This window comes from Macaca nemestrina, chromosome 10, assembly GCF_043159975.1.
Source record: "Macaca nemestrina isolate mMacNem1 chromosome 10, mMacNem.hap1, whole genome shotgun sequence".
Taxonomy (NCBI): domain Eukaryota; kingdom Metazoa; phylum Chordata; class Mammalia; order Primates; family Cercopithecidae; genus Macaca; species Macaca nemestrina.
Window position 1 is genome coordinate 127,149,487 of NC_092134.1, and position 22,761 is coordinate 127,172,247.

Genomic DNA, 22,761 nt, shown 5'->3' on the forward strand with positions numbered 1-22,761 from the left:
TCCTTACTCCTTATACGAAAATTAATTCAAGATGGATTAGAGACTTAAATGTTAGACCTAATACCATAAAAATCCTAGAGGAAAACCTAGGTAGTACCATTCAGGACATAGGCATGGGCAAAGACTTCATGTCTAAAACACCAAAAGCAACGGCAGCAAAAGCCAAAATTGACAAATGGGATCTAATTAAACTAAAGAGCTTCTGCACAGCAAAAGAAACTACCATCAGAGTCAACAGGCAACCTACAGAATGGGAGAAAATTTTTGCAGTCTACTCATCTGACAAAGGGCTAATATCCAGAACCTACAAAGAACTCAAACAAATTTACAAGAAAAAAACAAACAACCCCATCAAAAAGTGGGCAAAGGATATGAACAGACATTTCTCAAAAGAAGACATTCATACAGCCAACAGACACATGAAAAAATGCTCATCATCACTGGCCATCAGAGAAATGCAAATCAAAACCACAATGAGATACCATCTCACACCAGTTAGAATGGCGATCATTAAAAAGTCAGGAAACAACAGGTGCTGGAGAGGATGTGGAGAAATAGGAACACTTTTACACTGTTGGTGGGATTGTAAACTAGTTCAACCATTATGGAAAACAGTATGGCGATTCCTCAAGGATCTAGAACTAGATGTACCATATGACCCAGCCATCCCATTACTGGGGATATACCCAAAGGATTATAAATTATGCTGCTATAAGGACACATGCACACGTATGTTTATTGCAGCACTATTCACAATAGCAAAGACTTGGAATCAACCCAAATGTCCATCAGTGACAGACTGGATTAAGAAAATGTGGCACATATACACCATGGAATACTATGCAGCCATAAAAAAGGATGAGTTTGTGTCCTTTGTAGGGACATGGATGCAGCTGGAAACCATCATTCTTAGCAAACTATCACAAGAACAGAAAACCAAACACCGCATGTTCTCACTCATAGGTGGGAACTGAACAATGAGATCACTCGGACTCAGGAAGGGGAACATCACACACCGGGGCCTATCATGGGGAGGGGGGAGGGGGGAGGGATTGCATTGGGAGTTATACCTGATGTAAATGATGAGTTGATGGGTGCAGCACACCAACATGGCACAAGTATACATATGTAACAAACCTGCACGTTATGCACATGTACCCTACAACTTAAAGTATAATAATAATAAATAAATTAAAAAAAAAAAAAAGAAAAGTTTTACCTTATTTAAGCCTGACAACTTTATATAAGGTTAAGGAAACTGACGCTAAGCATAAATTACTTGTTTTTTAATGTTACTTCAGCCAACATTGTGGGTAGAACTAGACCTATAATTCAAATTTTCATATTCTAATTCTAGTTATCGTCATGACATCTCAATATTCCAAAGTAACAATTGCTAATAAGGAATCTTAAGAATTTTTGAAGTCTTAAAGGGATATTTTCACACACTGCTAGTGGTTACCATTAAATCTGAAAAACATGCATTCCATTGATCAGTAGTCACATCTCTAGAGCTACATCTTAAAAATTGTGAGAAACACACAAAGATTTATGTAGTTGAAAACAAGCTAAATATAAGATATTTATTAAATAAACTTTGGTGCAAATAATAACAATTGGTTTTATTTATTGGAAAAGTTCTAGATGCCAGATGCTGTTCTAAGGGTTAAGAATGTATCAACACTAAAATGAAGTTGGTACTATTGTTATCTCCATTCAACACATGAGGAAACAGAGAGACAGAGAGGTTAAGTAGCTTGTCCAAGATCATACATTTAGGAAGAGGGAGTACCAGGAATTGAACTGAGATGTCTTATTCAAGAGTCCATGTTCTAGTCACTTATCAATCTTTTTCTGAGACTGTACAGTCTGTGGATCCACCCATGCTATTCCATTATGTGGCAGCACCTATATAATGGAATACAGTGAACCTTTTTTGAAAAATGTTTCAATGATATTAAATTATATAGGGACATGCTTACAAAAAAATATTAAGGGGAATAAACAGTATGCAAAACTGCATACTATATTAGTTCTAGAAACATGTGTGTGTGTATGTCTAAGGGTGTATAAATCAAAACCCAGACCCTAATTAGTGGCTTTCTCCAACTGATGAGTTATGTGTAATTTTTTCTCCTTTGTGCTTTCTAAATATTCTGAATATTTGTTAATGAGGCAGAACTGCTATGATCATCAGAAAATTTAGATTAAAAAAGATTTAGGTTGCCAAAAAATACTAGAATACTTAAGAACAGCATTTAGTTTACCTTAAAAGTTAAAAATTGAATCCAGAAGTAAATATTTGCAAGAAAAACAATTATCAAGGATTGCTAACTTTTAGTTTCTTAAATAATGAATCCAGAGTATAAATACAAAATATCTGCAAGAAAATATAATTTTATCAAGGGTTGGGAAGAGAGGAAGGATGTTCAGACTAGAAAGGGTAGTATCTAAAAGAGAGTGCTTAATAGAACTCTGCTGGATTAAGTTTGCACAGTGGACCCTATTTTGACTTATGTCAGCTCTACATAAACAGTCCCCTGACAGTCATCATTAGGATTCGCTGGAGACTGGGATTGTGTGGACAGACAGCCTGATATCTTCAGAAGTGAAAATGGGGGAAGAGCTTTGAACCCAGAGGTACAATCTCTGGATTGGAGAATTTCAAAGGTGCCAGGGAAAAGCAGTACAGAGCGCCTTCTTTTTGACAATTACCCTAAAACACAGTTAGCTCTGTGACAGCCCGTCCTGGGCAGGGCCTATCAGCAGTGCCAGATGAGCCTATAGACACCCACCTTGAGGTGGCGCGTTCCCAGCTGCCCTGCGCATGCCAATCTTATCAGCTTTGATGGAAGCCTGGGGCTCCAGATAAAGCTACTTGGCCCCAGACACTGGACAGAGCATGCTTTTTCCTGTTTGTCTGGGAAAGGGAAGGCTGAACTGCTGAGTCTGACACTTAACAGGACTTTGGCATTCCCCTGAAAACAGACTAGATCAGAGATTTTTTTTTTTTTATTGAAAAGTAACTTGGGTTCTCTTTAGAAACCCTTATTTGGTGCACACATCTGGCTATTTCACAGAGATTTCAGTTTTGCAAAGAAGTTGGAGTTGATTTCTTCCCTCAGACAAGCTATTAGTTGTTGGTGGGCAACAGAAGTTGCTCAGCATAGACAAAAGCAAAAAAGGTTCCTGCTGAGACCGAACGAAAACCTCAAGAGAGAACGCTGAGAATTCATCTCAGGATGAAGATGCAAGGGCAAAGGAGAAGCACTTGTGATACAAGCAAATGGGGTCCATTGATGAACAGATGCAAGAAGATTCTTCTCCCAACTACTGCAGCTCCTACAGTGATAAGAATCTGGCTCCTTGGAGGCCTGCTGCCATTCCTGCTGCTCCTCTCTGGCCTGCAGAGACCCACAGATGGTTCTGAGGTAGGGGGACAATTGAGGAGGTGATCTCTTTATGATCAGTGCTTCAACAGAGCATTCACCTGGCCACAGCCTTTAGATGGCCCAGACCTTAGGCATTCAGTTTCTAGTTTCATTCCGACATTTTAACAAATCATGTTAGTAAAGAGTGTTGAAAACAATTATTAAAATTGTAGAATCCTTCATTGTTTGTACACGTGACATTATGGATGCTAGTGGCATAAAGTTATTTTCTTGATCCACTGTAAAAATTAAGTAAAATATTGCTTCCATAGTACAAAACAATGCAAAATAAACCAAGTCTATTTGGCTTTAAACTCTATCATACAGATTGACTTAAGTTTTAAGTATTCTAATAAAGATCTGTGTAACAAAAAAACAACCTAATGTCAAGAGATGACAGAGTGCATATTTGAGATCTAGTAACATATTAACAAAGTTTCGGAGTTCCTCATGACAGTTGACAGAACATTATGTTATTGGTTTGGTTTGGTTTGGCTCGGCTTGGCTTAAACAGATACCGTAGACCTATTTTAATACCTGTTGTGAAGAGTAATTGGTTAAAATCGTTTAATCAGTCTTAAAAATGTGTTCTAGTTTACAAACTAGCTGATGTCTCTTTATAAATAACACAGTAAAAATACCAAATGGGATGTTCTTTAAGTTCCAGTTCCAACATGCTTAATATTGACTGGATGGAATGTGATCCTTTAACATGTCCCTTAATGAGCACTGTTTATTAGGAAAACACCATTTCTTTGCCAAGAAAGAAATGTTTTAGAATTTATATAATTTACATATGGCTCTAAATGATAGACCGATGATATTCTGTGGACTTCTATTCAAATCTGTCACTTCAGTTTAACATGCACCAGATGTCAATAAATAACATTCTGTTGGCCACCCATTAGAAAGGAATGTCCTTTGCCAGAAGGGGAGGGACTTGCCTGGGCACATTCCTGGCCACTGTCCAACCCTTGACTCACTCTGCTCTCCCCGAGGTGGACAAATGTACTCCACTGGCAGCATGGGAAAAAACAACTGGGTGTGCTGAGTTTGGCTCTGCTCTTCTTCCTCCTGCGAGTTAGCCTGATGGCAAAGGGCATCAGTTCTGTTTCCCCATGACAAGAATCTTACCTGGGCAGGTCCCAGTTCAGTACTGCCTGCAAATGAGTCAGTCCCATTCTGGAATTTGCTCTTAACAAGCCACTTGCCATCAGACCTAACGATGTGACTGCTGTAGCGTGCCCTTATTCAGTAAGAAAACAGACATTTTGGCTTTCGTATTTTGCTATTTTTATTATCAGTGTTTTCAGAACCTGGGTAGACAAGAAGGTTATTTACGAGAGCCCCCCCAGTACTATTCATAGCTTAAGGATAAAGTTCAAGGATTTAATATAGGTTTTGGGCATTCATAAAAGTGATATTTTTGAAAACACTACTGAGAGAATAGAAAGGGGGGAAAGCAGAGGAAACAGAAAGTATAATTAAACTATAAGATTATGAATTTTTTCTTCAAAGTACTTAATATGCAAACATGCTGTGATTTTATTGATGTTAAAAGAGTTACTCCCTCTCTGGGGAGATGAGTTTTTCAAGTTTTCAGTAATTTATTTATCAAACCAAATTCAATCTCTAGCACAGGTCATTGACACAGGAAGGATTGGAACAGTGTAATGATTTTCAGTGAAACTTACTTCAGCAAATATTGGTTTCCAGGAGAAGACTTGGCCTTATAGAGTACAGCAAATCTGCAACCACATTCACCATCTGATTTGAAAAATTAAACTCAAGATTTTTATTTTTTTATAGGTTGCGATGAAAATCGACTTTGACTTCGCACCAGGTTCCTTTGATGATCAGTACCAAGGCTGTAGCAAAGAGGTTATGGAGAAACTAACTCAAGGGGATTATTTCACAAAAGACATAGAAGCCCAGAAGAATTACTTTGGGATGTGGCAAAAAGCTCACTTAACCTGGCTTAACCAAGGAAAAGTTCTACCCCAGAACATGACTACCACACATGCTGTGGCTATTTTGTTTTATACATTGAACAGCAATGTTCGTTCTAACTTTACTAGAGCCGTGGCCTATGTTGCCAGGGCTCCACAGCAGTATGAACGTTCATTCCAATTCAAATATTTACACTACTACCTCACCACAGCAGTCCAGCTGCTGAGGAAAGACAGCGTCATGAAGAATGGCACTCCTCTGTGCTATGAGGTGCATTATAGGACGAAGGATGTCCACTTCAGCGCCTACACAGGTGCCACCATTCGATTTGGCCAATTCCTCTCCACATCCCTCCTAAAAGAAGAGGCACAGGAGTTTGGGAACCAGACACTATTTACCATATTCACATGCCTGGGTGCACCTGTACAATACTTCTCCCTCAAGAAGGAAGTCTTGATCCCTCCCTATGAGTTGTTCAAAGTTATAAATATGAGCTCCCACCCAAGAGGAAACTGGTTGCAGTTGAGGTCAACTGGGAACCTGAGCACGTACAACTGTCAGCTGCTAAAAGGTATTCTTTATCTAAATTGAGGCCATTCACAGACCACTGCTCTTTTATAAAAGTTATTTTTTCTCAGTGGGCTTGAGGGGAAAGACCAAAAACATGAAAACTGGCCTTCAGTAATGATGGAACTGACAGATTAGAGAAAGCCACTTTATTGGCTTCTTCTCTTTTCTTCCTGCTCCATTACCTCTAGGACAATAAGTTTTGCAATGAAATTATTGTGTAGAAAATTGCATACAGACAGAGTAAAGCTTGACTGGAAGGTGGAGCATAAAGATAGCACTTTTAACTTCTCCCTCAAACTCATTGTTTTTGTCATCGTCATTACATGGATAGGAGTTCTAAAAGTAAAGCAAGAGGCAAGATATTTATTCATTAATTTTCTGTTCATTAACCATCTTCTATTGTGATGGGGGCCCTGGAAATACAGAATGAATAAAGCAAAATAATAACCTAGGAGGATTTTTAGTCTAATGAGAAATGGAAATATGAACAAATGTATACACTCAGAAGTACTAAGTGATATACCAAATATTTAAGCAAGAGCTGTGGCTGCTCAGTGCAGGGAGCTACTCATTCTCTCCAGGAACAGTGAGGAAGGCTTCATAATAGAGAGCCACAGGGGACTTGTCATGAGAATGGCGGTTTTCAATGAAAGAAAAGTCATTTTAAGCAGAGAATAGCTTGCTGTGGTTTGAATGTGTCTCCCAATAAGTTCCTGTGTTGGAAGCTTAATCTCCAATGCAACAGTGTCATGAAATGGGCTCTAATAAGAGATTATTGGATCTTTCCTAATAAGAGATGATTGGATAAATGGATTAATGTTGTTATCATGTGAGCAGGTTAGTTATTGTGAGAGTATGTTATTGTGAAGACAGTCTGATCACTGGTGCCTCTCTCTGTCTTGTGTGCCCCCTTCTCTTCCACCATGTTATGGTATAACACAAAGGCCCTCACTAGATGCTGGAGCTATGCTCTTGGACTTCCCATCCTCCAGAACTGTGAGAAGTATATTTATTTTCTTTACAGATTACCCAGTCTGTGATACTCTGTTATTGCAACAGAAAACAGACTAAGATACAGCATATGTTAATCACAAGGATTTCAAACAGCCTGGTGTCTTCTGAAATTCTGGGTGGCTGGTATGTAGGATGTGTAGGATATGGGAAAAGAATAGGAGTAGGAAGGGAGGAGGGGATTTATCCAGGTGGGAGAATTCTGACAGGGCATTATTATAAAAGGTCTTGTATTTTTTGCTAAGGACCTTTTAATTTTATGCTGTAGGTAATAAGAAGTCATTAGAAGTTTTAAGGAGTAGAAATCAATTTGATCAACATCTTAGAAAGGGCTCTGATGATATTGTGAAAAATGAACTGAAGTAGGAAACATTAGAAATATCAAAATACAAAAAAAAACGTTAAACTTTTTTTAAGAAAAACATGGCTGATCGAATTTTATGTTGCCACCTAGTCATTTCATGGAGGGGTAGTTGTGTAGCAAATCCTGTGCTCTGTTAGATTCAGAAAAAAAAAAAAAGACTGTCTTTATTAATATATAAATTTATTCACACTCCCAGTTAGCTGCAACCCAGTTGCAGGGTCTACCTTCAATATATCCCCAAATTCGTCTTCGCTCTATCATTATTGCTATGATTTATAATTCAGGCTCTCAGCATTTCTCAGCATTTCGGGGTGGTAGTGTTGCAAAGGTGTTCAAACTGGCATCTAGACTGAGGTCTAGAATCTGCTCACTCTGTCCTAGCTATAAATACAGAACAGGGAGAGGAGACCTATTAATACTGTCATCTCCTCACATTTCCCCTTGGAAGCATGGCAGCAAAACGAGTGAAATGAGTATCTGCCCCACAGACACAGGAGATTAGTGTTTGTAGAGGATGAAAAACTATAGTAGAATATGAAGAAAACATTGAGATTTTGATAATAAACCAAAACATTCATAGCCAGGTTCCAGGATTCTTTAGAACTACACCTGACTAGGATATGATTACTTCATTCTCATCATGAATTTGGGGCATATAATTCTTCACTAGGATAGTAAGCACAGTAAAATATATTCAAAGAAAAATTACAGAAGACTTATATCAAGCATTGAGTGGGAAACTGCGGGAAAGAAGAATATAATATAAACTATTAATCACATTCTGCCACTCTATAAACCTCAAAGAAAAATATTTCAGGACACCCCCACCCAAATCAATCTTTGCTTTCCTATGGCGAAACTACTCAAATGTAACTTTAACTTAGTTTTGAGTTAAGGTTTAGCTGGGATAGCCACATATATCACTAAATTCTGAAAGTTGGGTTGGTCTTAATGAAATATTTGGAATCACAAATCACACTTAAGGGAATCAATAATCTTGTATTGCTCTGTAAGCTCCCTGTGGTCAGGAACTTGACCACAGAGTATTTGAGAGCTAGGCAGGCAGGCAGTTTGAGCCCAGACCCACTCTGTTTGAATTTATATCCCACTGTACCACTTAATAGCTATGTGTTCTTGGTCAAGTTGCTTAAACTCCAAGTTTTTTCATCTACCTAATAATCATCATAACAGAACCTCAGAAGACTTTTGTGAAAATGAAAAAAAATGTAAAATTATTGGCCAAGTGCGGTGGCTCACACCCATAATCCCAGCATTTTGGGAGGCCGAGGCGGGTGGATCAATTGAGGCCAGGAGTTTGAGACAAGTCTGGCCAACATGGTGAAACCTCATCTCTACAAAAAAGATGCAAAAAGTAGCTGGATATCATGGTGCACACCTGTAGTCCCAGCTACTAGGGAGGCTGAGGTAGTAGAATCACTTGACCCCAGGAGGCAGAGGTTTCAGTGAGCTGAGATCATGCCACTGCACTCCAGCCTGGGTGATAGAGAGAGACTCCATCTTAAAAGAAAAATAAATAAATAAAATTATTTGTATATTATATAGCATATAGTAATAGTAAATTAGTGTTAGCTATTACTAACTTCAGTCCTCTGGCACATAGAAGTGCCCAGCCTATTTTGTTGAATGGTGAATGAATGAAGCATTCCCTTTTACATCTCTAAGCAATCTAAGCCTTAGACCACATTACCATATAACACAATTAATTAAAAACAGTTCCAATATTTGAAGAAGGGAAAATATTCTAGAAGCTTCAACTGCTAGTCAAAAGTAAGCTGTTGTCACAATGTAAATGATCGACATGGTCACTTGCACTGTGAGTTACCATAACTAAATTTTTCTCAGAAATTTATCAATTAGAAGCTTGTGTGGCCATGCGGCAAAGCTTGTAAATGGCAGAATAAAAAATACCACTGGTCATGGAGGATAATATTTTCTTTATAAATTGAAGTGAAGAGGGAAGAGATAGGTCAGAGGCATCATATAATCAGCCAAGAGCTGGAATTGGAGCATCTTCTCACCCTCCACAGCTATGAAACTATCTGAGAAGGTAAAAGAGGGAAAGGAATAAGCTCACATTGCAGGGATGCCTTTCTTCCTTTGACCCCAGACTCTGACTAAGGGTTGCAGAGAAGGCTGCTCCATCCTCTGGTTCCACCTGACCTACTTAAGCCTCATCTGCCATTGGCTAGTTGGCATCACAGTCATTTAGTTGAGGGCAAAAAATTGCAGTAGTGCCCCCTTACCTATGGTTTTGCTTTCTGTGGTTTCAGTTACCCATAGAACATATTAAATGGACAATTCCAAAGAGAAATAATTCCTAAGTTTTAAATTGTATGCCATTCTGAGTGGTGTGATGAAATCTTGTGCCTTCCCTCTCGGGATGTGAATCATCCATTTGTTTGGGGGATCCACAGTCTACACTGTGAGTCACTTAGTAGCCTTTTCGGTTGTAAGATCTGCTGTTTCAGTATTGCAGTGTCTGTTTTCAAGTGACCCTCATTTTGTTTCATAATGGCCCCAAAGTGCAAGAATAGTGATCTTGGCGATTCAGATATGCCCAAGAGGAAGTGCCTCCTTTGAATGAAAAGTTTAAAGTTCTCGACTTAATAGAAAAAAAGAAAAAATTGTATGCTGAGGCTGCTAAGATCTACAGTAAAAATGAATCTTCTACCTGTGGAATTGTGAAGAAGGAAAAAGAAATTCATGCTAGTTTTGCTGCCACATTTCAAACTTTATCATTGGTGGTATATGTACAGGAAAATAACATAGGGTTCAGTACTACATGTAGTTTCAGGCATCCACTGAATGTCTTGGAATGTATCCACTAAGGATAAGGGGGCACTACTGAATACGGTCTTGGACAGTACACAATATCTACCTCTTCTGGTTTAAAAAATGTTTGATTGCCGGCCAGGTGCAGTGGCTCAAGCCTATAATCTCAGCCCTTTGGGAGGCCGAGGCAGGTGGATCACAAGGTTAGGAGATCGAGGCCATCCTGACCAACATAGTGAAACCCCATCTCTACTAAAAATACAAAAATTAGCCAGGCATGGTGGCACGCACCTGTAATCCCAGCTACTCAGGAGGCTGAGGCAGGAGAATCGATTGAACCCAGGACCACAGGTTGCAGTGAGCCGAGACTGTGCCACTGCACTCCAGCCGGGGCAACAGAGTGAGCCTCCGTCTCAAAAAAAAAAAAAAAAAAAAAAAGTTTGATTGCCTTCAGAATGTTTTCAGTGATTCGCTACAGTGTTGATTGTTGTTTGTTTCTTTGTTTTTCTCTCAATCCATAAGCTAAGGAACATCAGAAAGTCATTTCTTGATAAGTAGTACTTACCCCAACATTGTGGAGCAGTATCGGACTGATCCATACATGAACAATAAGAGGAAGGAGGTAGTGTGTCTGTCTTATCTGGGGTCCTTAACAGGGAGGAAGTGAGGTCAGCGGACTCTCCCCAAACCTGACTTTCTAGATAGCTGCTATTTCCCACTTCACTGCTCCACTAATCCCAGCCTAGGGAATTCACAGATGGTGTTCTGGAGCACTGATACCTAACTCCTCATGAAACTGAAATCTTCTCTGGACGCTGTTTCTCATTCTTTCAGCCTTGTTTTGTTTCATGAGCAGGAGCCACAGGCTATTCTGTGTCCCCAGAAGTCCCTATAAGCCAAGTGAATTATGTTTTCTCTCCTGTTCCCTCTCGATCTGACAGACATGATACTGGAAAGACCACATGAAGACCTTTAAAATTACCCAGCCAGCATACCGTAATTCTCCCAAAGAAGAGACAGTATATTAAAGAGCATAGCTTCCCCAGTCCTTCAATTTATGCTAAAATCAGTCCTGTTAACTCGTGACTCAAGTTTAAAGAGTTTCCAGGAATCGGTTGCTTTTAGAGAGACAAGAGATCAAATTAATAGCATTATACAATTTTAGGAAGTAAATTTGCAAAAGAAAAAAATTGTCGTTCTAAACTAACAGCTTTCACTTTCCCCTCTAATTATTCTATCATCCCTCACATGACCTATACTCGTTGCCATAGAAACAGGTGTTTTCATGCCCATTGGAAGACTCAGAATATGTTAACAGAATGTTAGTTATTTGCCCTTAATCTTGCTTCCTTTAGCAAAATAACCTACGCCAAAAATCTGTAGACACACAAATACATGCTCTGTTCTATATCGTTGGATTCACAAAGAACAGGGATTTGTTTGTTAAAATGTTTCACATAATCAAAATTCTTAACATGTTTCTAGAAAAATATAGGCAATTGTTTGCAGTCAGCCTGGTTTTACATGTAAACTTCACTTTTTAAAAACCTGTACGATGCTGGTGGGGAGAAAATGAATGAATGCATGTAAAATCTCTTAGAACAGTATCTGACAAATGTAAGTACTCAAAACTTTTGAGATACTATTACTATTACCATTATTATTGTTTATTTTATTAGATTTCTATTTCTTCCCATTTTCTTTTACTCTGGGCTTCAATTATCTAAAATTAGTTTACCCTATTTGTGGCATCACAACGACCTTGAAGTAGAGTGCCTGTCTCAGATAAATGGATGAAAGAATGAGTCATTGAATGAATTTGGGAGACCACACGGCATGGTGGAAAGTGAATAAACTTTGGAGCCAGAAAGATTTGGGCATATGTTAGCAGCTAGGCGGCCTTGTGCAAATGACTTAACCTCTGAGCCTGTTTCTTCATTTATAAAATGGAAGTGATACTCACCTTGTGGGAATGCTGTGATAGCATTGGTGTCTCTGCATCCTCTCAAACACAACTGAGAAACTCTGGGAAAGTACTTTGCACATGGAAGTGGGATAATGGCTTAATGGCACAAACATGTGCTTCAGTGAAATTGATAGTAAGAAGAGAAACAAAGGAAGAGGCAGAAGGAATAATGCTTTTCATTTTCGGGTGCTAAGTTTTTGCTAGGTAATATTCTAAAATATTAACAGTCATGCTCCTTGCATTTTGACAGAAAGAGGCTATAGATAGCATTTGCCTCAAACACTAGATTAACTTGATATAGTGCACATCAGTTTTGCCTTTTTCTGTTTTTTAAGAGACTATTTACTTCTGAACAGTCTGATAAAATTCAGATTCAGATTCCATGCAATAGAAGTTATAATCATTATAATCTGTATTTCTTCCACACTTTCTACCCTAAGGCAGAGATGACCAAAATCAGGTTATAATACACTGATAAAATGATATTTGTTTAGCAGTTTAGTTTACAAAATGCTTTGACACCCGTTATCTGTTTAGGTTTTACAACCACCCTGTAAGTCAGGTTATTGACTCCGCTGTGCTGATGTGAATGCTGAGATTCAGAGAGCTTAAGTGATTTGCGTAAAATTATTCACAGTTTACAAATGACAAAAATAGGATCCTTCCCCATGTTTTCTAATAAGAATTCCAGGACGGTATTCTCCACAGACTGGTTTCAGGGGATTCATTCATTCTTCAGCAAATATAACTGAGAAACTGCCATTACTTTTAAGCTTCTTGACTGTGACTATTTACATTAGAAGTCAGTTCACACACACATAAATATGCAAATACACACATATTCATAAAATACAACAATTATCCTTTTCACAGGCAGTGTAATGCTAGTGTTTTCCATTCTAACCTATTTTATTACATTATTCAACAATGACGACTATGACCTCCTAAGCTGATGTCACAACCCGTCAATGGATCACGTTCTCCAATTTTTAAAAAATACTGTAAAAAGGTAAAGAGAAAATTAAAAACTTTGAAGAGATAGTCAAATACAAAACTAAAGACAACTACAAAAGTAAAAAAAAAAAAAATGTGAGGTATCCTCAAATAAAACACTTTTCAGTTTGTAATTAATTTAATGCACAGCTGTCTTTCATTTATTTTCCTAAATATACGGTCCATCTAACAACAATAATGATAACAATGCCGGGTAGAAATGATAATGGCCATACAAGAGATAAAGAAAAAGTATCAACAGAGTTACTTACTTTAACCTGACATAAAATTAAAAGGAAGCTACCTTTGGCCGGGCGCGGTGGCTCACGCCTGTAATCCCAGCACTTTGGGAGGCCGAGGCGGGCGGATCACAAGGTCAGGAGATCGAGACCACGGTGAAACCCCGCCTCTACTAAAAATACAAAAAATTAGCCGGGCGCGGTTGTGGGCGCCTGTAGTCCCAGCTACTCGGGAGGCTGAGGCAGGAGAATGGCGTGAACCCGGGAGGCGGAGCTTGCAGTGAGCCGAGATCGCGCCACTGCACTCCAGCCTGGGCGACAGAGCGAGACTCCGTCTCAAAAAAAAAAAAAAAAAAAAAAAAAAAAAAGGAAGCTACTTTTAACATCCTAATTATTATAAAGAGGGCTTATGAATTTTGTTGAAGAATGAGTATGATTACAAGACAGTAGCGTCTCTATGTTTGTCTCTTATTTGGGCATCTTCGTAATAGCAGCTATCATTCATTCATTCAACAAATCATTATTTATTGGGCACTGGCTATGTTCTAGGCACTATCCTAGGTGTAGGGAAGGAAATAGGTGAAAATCTCTGCCCTTTGGGGATTTACATTCTATTGATGTGAGGCAGAAAAACAAAATAAAGAAGTAAATTATGTCGTAGCTGGTAGGCGTTAGGTACTAAGGTGAAAAATAAAGCAGAGTAAGGAGATAGGGAACACCATGGGAGGGAGTGGTAATATTAAACTGGGTGATCAGGGAAAACTTCACTGAGAGGATGACATTTGAGCCAAGGTTGAAAGGAGATGAGAGAGCCAGTCCCATGAATATCTGAGGAAAGAGCATTCCAGGAAGAGATCACAGCAAGTGCAAATGCCCCAAGTTAGAAGCAACACCAAGGACGCCAGTGTATGGGAATGAATGAGAGAAAAGTAGTAGAAAGTGAAGACAGAAGATGATGTAGATTTGATCACATAGGACCTTGAAGGCAGTTGTAAGGACTTTGACTTTTCCTCTTAGACAGGATACCACTGAGAGGTTTTGGGCAGAGAACATAGAAGATTGTGTCAAAACTGATCTAGCAGCCCAGTAGAGAATAAACTGTAATGAGGTCAGCAGAGAAACCAAATAGGGGGCTATTTCGATCATTCACATGACAGATGAAGGTGGTAGAGTGGAGGCAGTAAGGTTTGACCAGATTCAGAGCCAAGAGGAGGTCCTGACACACTGGAAGTGAAGAGTGAGGGAAAAAGAAGAGTGAAGGATGACTCCAAGCTTTGGCTAGAGTAACTGAAAGGATGCAGGTGGCACTCACTGAGACGGAGAAGCCTGGGGATGGAGTAGATTTAAGAGCAGGAGTTTGGTATTTGACACGTTATATCTGAGCTGTGCAATAGTAACCCAAGCAGAAGTGTTGAGTGGATAGTTGGATGCATGAGTGTAGAATTCCGAGGATTGACCCAGGATGGAAAGATAAATTTGAGGTCAGTGGGTGATCGGTGCTATTTAAAGCCATGAGACTGGATGAACTCCCCACAAAAGTGTGTAAATAAAGGAGAGAAAATGTCCAAGGACCAAACCTCAGGACACTGCCATTTTAAAAGGTCAAGTACAAAGAAGATGGAGAGGCTGGGTGTGTTGGCTCACACCTGTAATCCCAGCACTCTGGGAGTCTGAGGTAGGTAGATTGCTTGAACTCAGGAGTTCGAGACCAGCCTGGGCAAGATGGTAAAACCCTGTCTCTACCAAAAATACAAAAAAATAGCCAGGCATGGTGGCATGCGCCTGTAGTCCCAGCTACTTGGGAGCCTGAGGTGGAAGAATCACTTGAGCCAGGGAGGCCAATGTTGCAGTTAGCAGAGATCGCACTGCTATACTCTAGCCTGGGTGACAGATCAAGACCCATCTCAAAAAAAAAGATGGAGAAGGAATGGCCAGTGAGGGAGGAGAAAACCGATAGAGTTGGTGTCCTAAGAGCAAAGTGAAGAGTAAGTAGCAAGGAAGATGGAGTGATTCACTATCATAAATATGGTTGATAGGTCAAATACAGTGAGGATTCAGAATTGCCATTTACATTCCAGGAAGCTCAACATATAATCTCTTGAATCAGACGCTCTAGGTTAAATACTGGTTCTGTCGCTGACTGTGTGGCCTAAGAGAGACCCTTAAGCTCTTTAAATACTGGGAAAGGGTGGGACTGAAAATCCTTCTGATCTTTAGCCTCAATGAAGAGGAAAAAAAATCGTTTGAGAACCATTCTAATGACTGATCTGCTAAAGCAGTATTAATGCTTCCTAGGTCTCTATAGGGATTCACATAATTTGATTTTAACACAAACTTTGACAAAAGTTTAGAAAGATGTATGCTCTTAATTTTCCTTGCCAACTCTTATTGGTGAAAATTGAGGTGTTGAAAATTACTGTATCTACTCCAGCCTGGGTGACAGAGTGAGACCTCCATCTCAAAAAAATAAGACAGAAATTACTAATTATTGTGTGTATATATATATATATACACACACACACACACACATACACACACACACAGTAAATTTCTGTCTTTTCTGTCTTGAATTTCTACTTGTATACACACACACACACACACACACACACACTCCTATATAGAAATTCCAAAAAACTCATAGATAGATAGATAGATAGATAGATAGATAGATAGATAGATAGATAGATAGACAGACAGAGTGTGAAAATAGTAGAAATGCATTTCTCCCTCATCTGGTTATCCTATCAAAGAATATGAGCAAATATTGAGGCAATTAGAGTTGAATCTCTTCCTCCCAGAAACATCTTTTCTACCTGAAACAATCAGTGAAGACTGGCTGAAAAGAGATTCCAGTCTTTATTTAGACTATTCTTTACGGGGTTTCCATCTCCCATCTCATTTCAGTCCCCATCCCATTGTATGGTCAATTATTAGTTATATCTGACAATTTATTTTTTTATTTTCCAGTTTTGCTTCCACACCGAACTGACTGCTAACCTGTCCCACATTTCCTGTGAAAGGTGTATATGTGTAGTACACACACACACACACACATACACACACACACTCGAAACAGGACTATGTGAATATTTCTTGCTCACCTTGTAATGAAAAATTCTATGGATGGACATGTAATACACAGACAAACAGTTTAGTGGTTAAGAATGCAGAATTGAGACAAACTGGCCAAATTTGAATGGTGCCTACACTACTTACGAGATGTGTGACACTGGCAAGTTTTTTCACATCTCTGTGTCACAATCTCATCAACTAAAAACCAAGGATAATGACAATAAAAATGTCATAGGTTTGTTGTGAGGCTTAAGTAAGTTAATATATAGCAAGGGCTCAAAATAGATACTAGCACAAAAAATCAGCATTCAGTTTGCGTTAACTTTCATAATGGTGATGAAGATGATGATAATTAAGATGGAGATAATGATAACAGTGATTATGCTGCTGGTGATGATAAAGATGGAAAATCAGATCTCTACCACCAGCTGGCTGGGTTACCTGGGAGTACATCTTTTAACCTCTTGGTGTCTGTTTCATCATCTACAAAATAAGCAAGTTATGTTTGAAAAATCTAAAAGAATGTGTTTTAAGTAGCTAACTTCAAATGTTTTTATTAGGAATTTTCTAAGTTAAGAAAGTGGATCAATGGAGAAATGAGGTGGTTTAAAAAAAAAAAAAAAAACTCTGCTACCTAAAATATCTCTAACTTTTGTTTTGTTTTTTACAGCTTCCAGCAAGAAATGCATCCCTGATCCTATAGCTATTGCATCTCTCTCCTTTTTGGCCAGTGTCATCATCTTTTCCAAAAGCCGAGTATAAAGGAATCTTGTGACTCCTTTTATTTAAAAAAATTTTTAAATAAAATCTTTTTTATTGGCCTTTTGGCTAGAAATGGAAATTTGTTTTCCAGGAAGGATGATCCCATCATACTTCTGCTGAAACCAGTACATGGCCTCCTCTTTGTTAATTCTCTTATGCCTTTCCTTGCACCCCTTTGCCTTATTTCAATCTGAGCACCCTAAGTACTCTTGGGGAAATCACTCTGCCCATCTAGCAACTGATGCAGAGCTGGCTCAGCCCACTGACTGTGATTGGCCTGTAACTCAGGCCTTAGCCAATCAGTATATTTCTTCTTCATGGACACAAAGATTCATGCTGGAATAGAAAATGTTCCAATCAGAGCCTGTAAGATACAATCAGGGTACTTTTTTGGAAATGCAATTGGAAATAGAATGGGAGCTTCTTTTCTGAATGGATATTAATGAAAGCAGGGTAGGAGCTTATAGCTGCCAGTAGAGATCCTGCCACCAGGAGAGGAGACCGAACCTCCTTGAGAAAGGACCTAACACAACAAAGGAAGAGCTGATAAATGAAAAGAAACTGAGACCTGATGAGAGTGTATAAGCCTCTGGATCCAACTTTGCCTAAACCTGAATACTCCAAGATTTTTCATTATATAAATCAATAATTTATGGTTTTGCCTGCATAATTTGAATTAGATTTTCTATGTGAAGCATCAAGCAGTTGAAGGAGTTCCAATGAATACAAGGACTCTTCCTTTTTTTTTTAATTTAGTTATTCCAAATAGGAACAAATCAAAGAAGATTAAGTTAGAAAGCAAAGGACAAATTTTTCACCAAACGGAAAAGCTTTGAACCCCAGAGATTAATCAAGGTGTGAATTTTCTTCAGATATTTTTATGAGCATTCAAGATCAAGCTAGTATGGTCTCAGATGAGAAGACACATGGAAACTTGAGAAATAAAAGGGAAAGTTAATGAAAGATGTTAGTGAAATCTCATTCACCAGCACTAATGGGTGTTCATGGATGTTCCTAAGACATTACAAAAGTTAAAATTTAAACTCATACGTTAATTTATAGAGAACTTGATGGCAAATTTAAGTCTTCATAGCAAATTTAAATATTAGGAAAACATAAGGGTATGTGTGAAGGTTAACAGAGATTATGAGAGGAAAAAAACACTGATTACAAACAAATATCAGCGATATCGTGAGGTCTCATTACATGTAAACTAGCAGATGCAGAGAAGTATAAATTGTTGAATTGCATAGCTGGAAATGTTCTCTAACGCTTCCCTCAGGTAGTAATTTAGGTAGAGACATAAGGGATTGTTTAACCTGATCATGATCACTAAAGACCCTGGGATCAGGCTAAATGGAGTAAAGATGTGGGCTAACTCTGTAATTTTGGATTTTGAAAGTCCATGCTCCTTATCCCTTCTGAGATTTGGATAAGCAGCAGCAAAACTGAAAATCGATCCATCTATTTACTCTCCATGGGACTTCCTGAATGGCCTGTGTCATGATCAAAGAAACAGAATGGGGAATAAGCTACATAAAATTACCCAGCAGGGAGCTCAGGCATCTCTGTACTATCCTTCTTTACATTGGGATTTGAAACTAACAGGGCCAAATCACCTCTGTCACCTAGTTGCAGTAGCCTCTACGGTCAATAAAAGGAAATAATTTCTGCCAGGCATGGTGGTTCACCCCTGTAATCCCAGCAGTTTGGGAGGCCGAGGAGGATGGATCACGAGGTCAGGAGTTCAAGACCAGCCTGGCCAGCATGGCAAAACCCCATCTCTACTAAAAATACAAAAATTAGCCAGGCATGGTAGTGTGCGCCTGTAATCCCAGCTACTTGGGAGGCTGAGGCAGGAAAATTGCCTGAACCCAGGAGCTGGAGGTAGTGCAGTGAGCCAAGTTCACACCACTGCACTCCAGCCTGGGCAACAGAGTGAGACTCGATCTCAAAAAAAGAAAAAAAAGAAAGAATTTCTACAAACAGACAATTTATGTGACTTGCATAGGATAGGGTCTTTGGCAGTTTGGTGGCTACCTAGTAGAGAGTCCTGGGGGCATGGCTCGGGAGCAAGCTTTTCCAGTGAGCATTGATGAGTCAGTAATGACATGCTATGTTGGGAAAAGCCAACCAACATCTTAAGTACATTTTTCCTGTGCCATAGAAATGCATGTATTGAGCCATACTATGTACAAAGCACTTTGGGGATTAAAAGTTGAGAACACTAGGCCAGATCTCTCATGAGTTTACAATCTCTTGGGAGAAATTAAGAACATAAGCAAGCCACAAGTGAAAGGCCAAAAAAAAAAAAAAAAAAAGGCAAAAATCAAGTTTTCTGTTCAAAACAATTCAAAAGAAAGATTTCTTCCAACCTAGGCAAGAAGAGACAGCTGGAAGGCTTTAAGTAAGAGGCTGCATTTGAACCAGTCCTTAGGGCTCTAGCCTGGGAGAAGGGGTGAGCGGAAGGAGAAAAAAACAAGAAAGAGTATGTGCCAAGTGTGTAGTGCCCAAAACAAGGCCAAATATTAAATTCTTGGAGCTGAGACAAAAATGTGGTTCCTCTGGCCTATGGTTAGATAAAACTTTCTATCAGAGATGAGGTTTTATTTAGAGGAAAGTAGAAAATAGAAGCAGATACAGAATGATCGATGTATGTACAGCATAAGGTCAGGGAGCAGACAGGTCTGGCAGAGAGTGAGGGGTAATGTGGGCTGGACAGGCAATTGGAAGCCACTCAGTGAAGCTAAAAAGTCAGCCAAAAGCATTTGATTTCCAATGAGAAGCCATAATTTTCTGAGTAAGACAATTCTCCTAAAGCGTTGACTCTCCAGGCACAAGCAGCAACAGCATCCTTTAAGAACTCATTAGAAATGTGAATTTTAGAGCCCGATCCCAGACTACAGAATCAGAAATTGAACAGTCTGTTTTAATGTCTTCTAGATGATTCTGCTATACACCAACATTTGAGAACACTGTGACTTACATGATTATGATCCTTAGGGGAATAGCGAAGTTTCTAAAAAAAATAACTTAGTTCTAACTCCTGCTGCTGTTTTACAGATCAAATCTCTGGAGACAGAAACTATTCTCTTAAAATTATGCAGATTCATGAGTTTGGTTAAGGATAAATGTACATGGTTCACATCCCCTCAGTCTCTCCCTATAGTCAAAGTTTTTGAGCAAGGAGTCTATAGAGTATTGATTTAAATTGATTCAAAGTCTAAGTTACATGTTTATGAAACTCTAAGAGACTCTTAGAGACTAGCTTTAGAAATTCCACTGTAATTTCTGCTGGGATAAATTTGTTAGGCTGGGATATCTTTCAAAGATAAGTGGATGCTCAAATATGTGTAAATTCATGCAATTGTTAACAGAGACTGTGCTATAAGGAATACTTATATCCTATAGTAATTTTATTAAAGAAATACATGCATCTCTCCTTTTGATGTGTACAGAAATATACTGTTTAACCTGAGGAAGCTGACTGAAACAGGAAAAATTTTAAAAGTAAAAATACTCAACCCATGAAATACTTTATTTTTATAACAAAGTGTTCTCTTTAATATGCTTATTAGATTATCCTGAAGTCCTCTATTTACTCTTTTTTAAAAAAATCCAATGAAAGAAAATTTCAGTAGAGTTTGTTTTGCTGGAAGAATCAGGATTCTTGTACTGAGTTGTCTAATGATATTAATCAAATTGATTTACACTGAATGAACTAGCTCTTGATTTGGTAAAATTCAACAAGCATTTATTGAATTAGGTGCTTTCAGAAATACCAAGATGCAGCAAACATTGGCAACTGATAAAGAAAAAAAATACAAGTAGAATAGGATTTCCTTTTTTATAATAGTAAATGATCATGTGTTGTGTTCTGTTGTGTGGCAGTTCACTTTTTCCTCCCTACTTATGCTTCATTCAAACAGCTAGGCCATGCCATGTTCACAGCCTAGAGGAGGAATGAGACCAGGCATAGCATAGAAACACCTGAGTCCACCCCACTTTGTTCTTCAAAAATCGAAGGATATCAGAGAAAATGAGAGGAACCCACAACCAAAGTATTTGAGAGACATTAAATGTGAGTAATAGGTTTGAGAAAAAGTACAGCCTTTCCTCAGTATTTCCATAAGCCAAGAGGCAGTAGCAGACATGATGTCATTAGAGTGGTCAGACTGGTGGTACCCAGTAGTGGGAAAATGTGAAACACTGTAAGTGATCACCAGCCTAACAACAACCACCAGCACTTGAAGACCATTCATCTTTATTGAAGTGGGCACTTCCCATCTCTAACACCCTGGTTGTCATTCCCACTGGCATCTGGCAAGGACGTCCTGTGAACTGCCACCAGCCATTCTTCCAGTCACTTCATAGAAAGACTCTGCACCAAGACCTTTCTTGGTCTTTGTCTCATTCACTTCCATATGAATCCCCCTAGCTGTTGCATGCAACATTCTGAAACATAATTCTAAGACTAAAAGGAGATTGAAACCCTAGACACATATAGGTCTAGAAAAAGTAGCAAAATGAGAGTCCTGTCTCCCTTCTCCTCTCTCTCACCCTCTGTGTGTGTGTGTGTGTGTGTGTGTATGTATGTGTGTGGGTGTGTGTGTGTGGGTGTGTGTGTGTATATTTCTTCTGAGGTGATGGCAGCAAATGAATCAATTTAACATCCTCTTCAAAATAATAGAGTTCTTAATAGAAACCTATTACAAATAAGCAAGATTTCAGCTTTGCTGTGGAGAGAAAATGAGAGTTAATGTATTGAAACTCATCCTTTTTTCCAGGACCTCCAAGCTCTGGTAATGGTCAAAATCCACTTGACCCTCCCTACCAAACATTCTGAAATTCTTACCATTTGTCTGAGGATGGAGAAGGGATTCCTTATTTTAAATGACAGTAGTAATTACAATGATGACTTTGGCTTGGAGTTATCATTGCTTTTCCTATTCTCAACAGAGTTTCTATCAGGTATCATGTGAAATAGTTAACTTCAAGGCCAATCTTAGGAGTACACACTCATTTACAATGCATGAGAACCAAAGACTTATGGTAGACAAAGATATTGTCCTATCTCATCTCTTTAAATACAAACACATCTCAGATATTCTACTTCTGCAAGTGTTTTCTCTGTGAAAATCTTTTCTTTGTGAAAGGCTAGAGTACCTCCATTTTTCCACCTCTAATCTCCTAATCATAAGACCTCGGAAGGAGACAAATGAGAATGAACTATCTGCTCTAGTCTTACTCACATAAGCAAGAAAAGTCTACTATTGCTCATTCACTGTTCTTATTTACTTATGAATGAATCGTATCTAAAATATTTAGTGATGGCTTCTGATCGTCAAGGTACTGAAGTATATAGAAACTGGTATATGAGTGACAAAAATTGAGTTTATTTTGTTTCCCAGGCCTAGGTTGTCTATCTAATGACAACATTTACAGTTTACCTGGACTTCTCACTGGAAATGGAATAGTTGAGTGGGAACTACTTTAGGGTTGTTTTAATTATGCTTTAAGATGAAACATAATATTTAGAAACATCCTCAAATGTAATACCACCTTGTTTTTCTCAACAATATATTCTTCTTAGTGACTGACATTTCAAAC

The 22,761-nt window shown here is 38.6% G+C and overlaps 1 protein-coding gene across 1 annotated transcript; it reads left to right on the forward strand.

Annotated features, from left to right (window-relative positions):
- Positions 1 to 2,872: 2,872 nt before the first annotated feature.
- LOC105481776 (ADP-ribosyltransferase 4 (inactive) (Dombrock blood group)) lies at positions 2,873 to 22,617 on the forward strand. The gene is made up of 3 exons (XM_011741510.3): positions 2,873 to 3,431; positions 5,241 to 5,952; positions 17,060 to 22,617. The coding sequence occupies exons 1-3, from the start codon at positions 3,243 to 3,245 to the stop codon at positions 17,149 to 17,151; spliced, it is 993 nt and encodes a 330-aa protein (XP_011739812.1). The 5' UTR covers positions 2,873 to 3,242; the 3' UTR covers positions 17,152 to 22,617.
- The last annotated feature ends 144 nt before the right edge of the window (positions 22,618 to 22,761 follow it).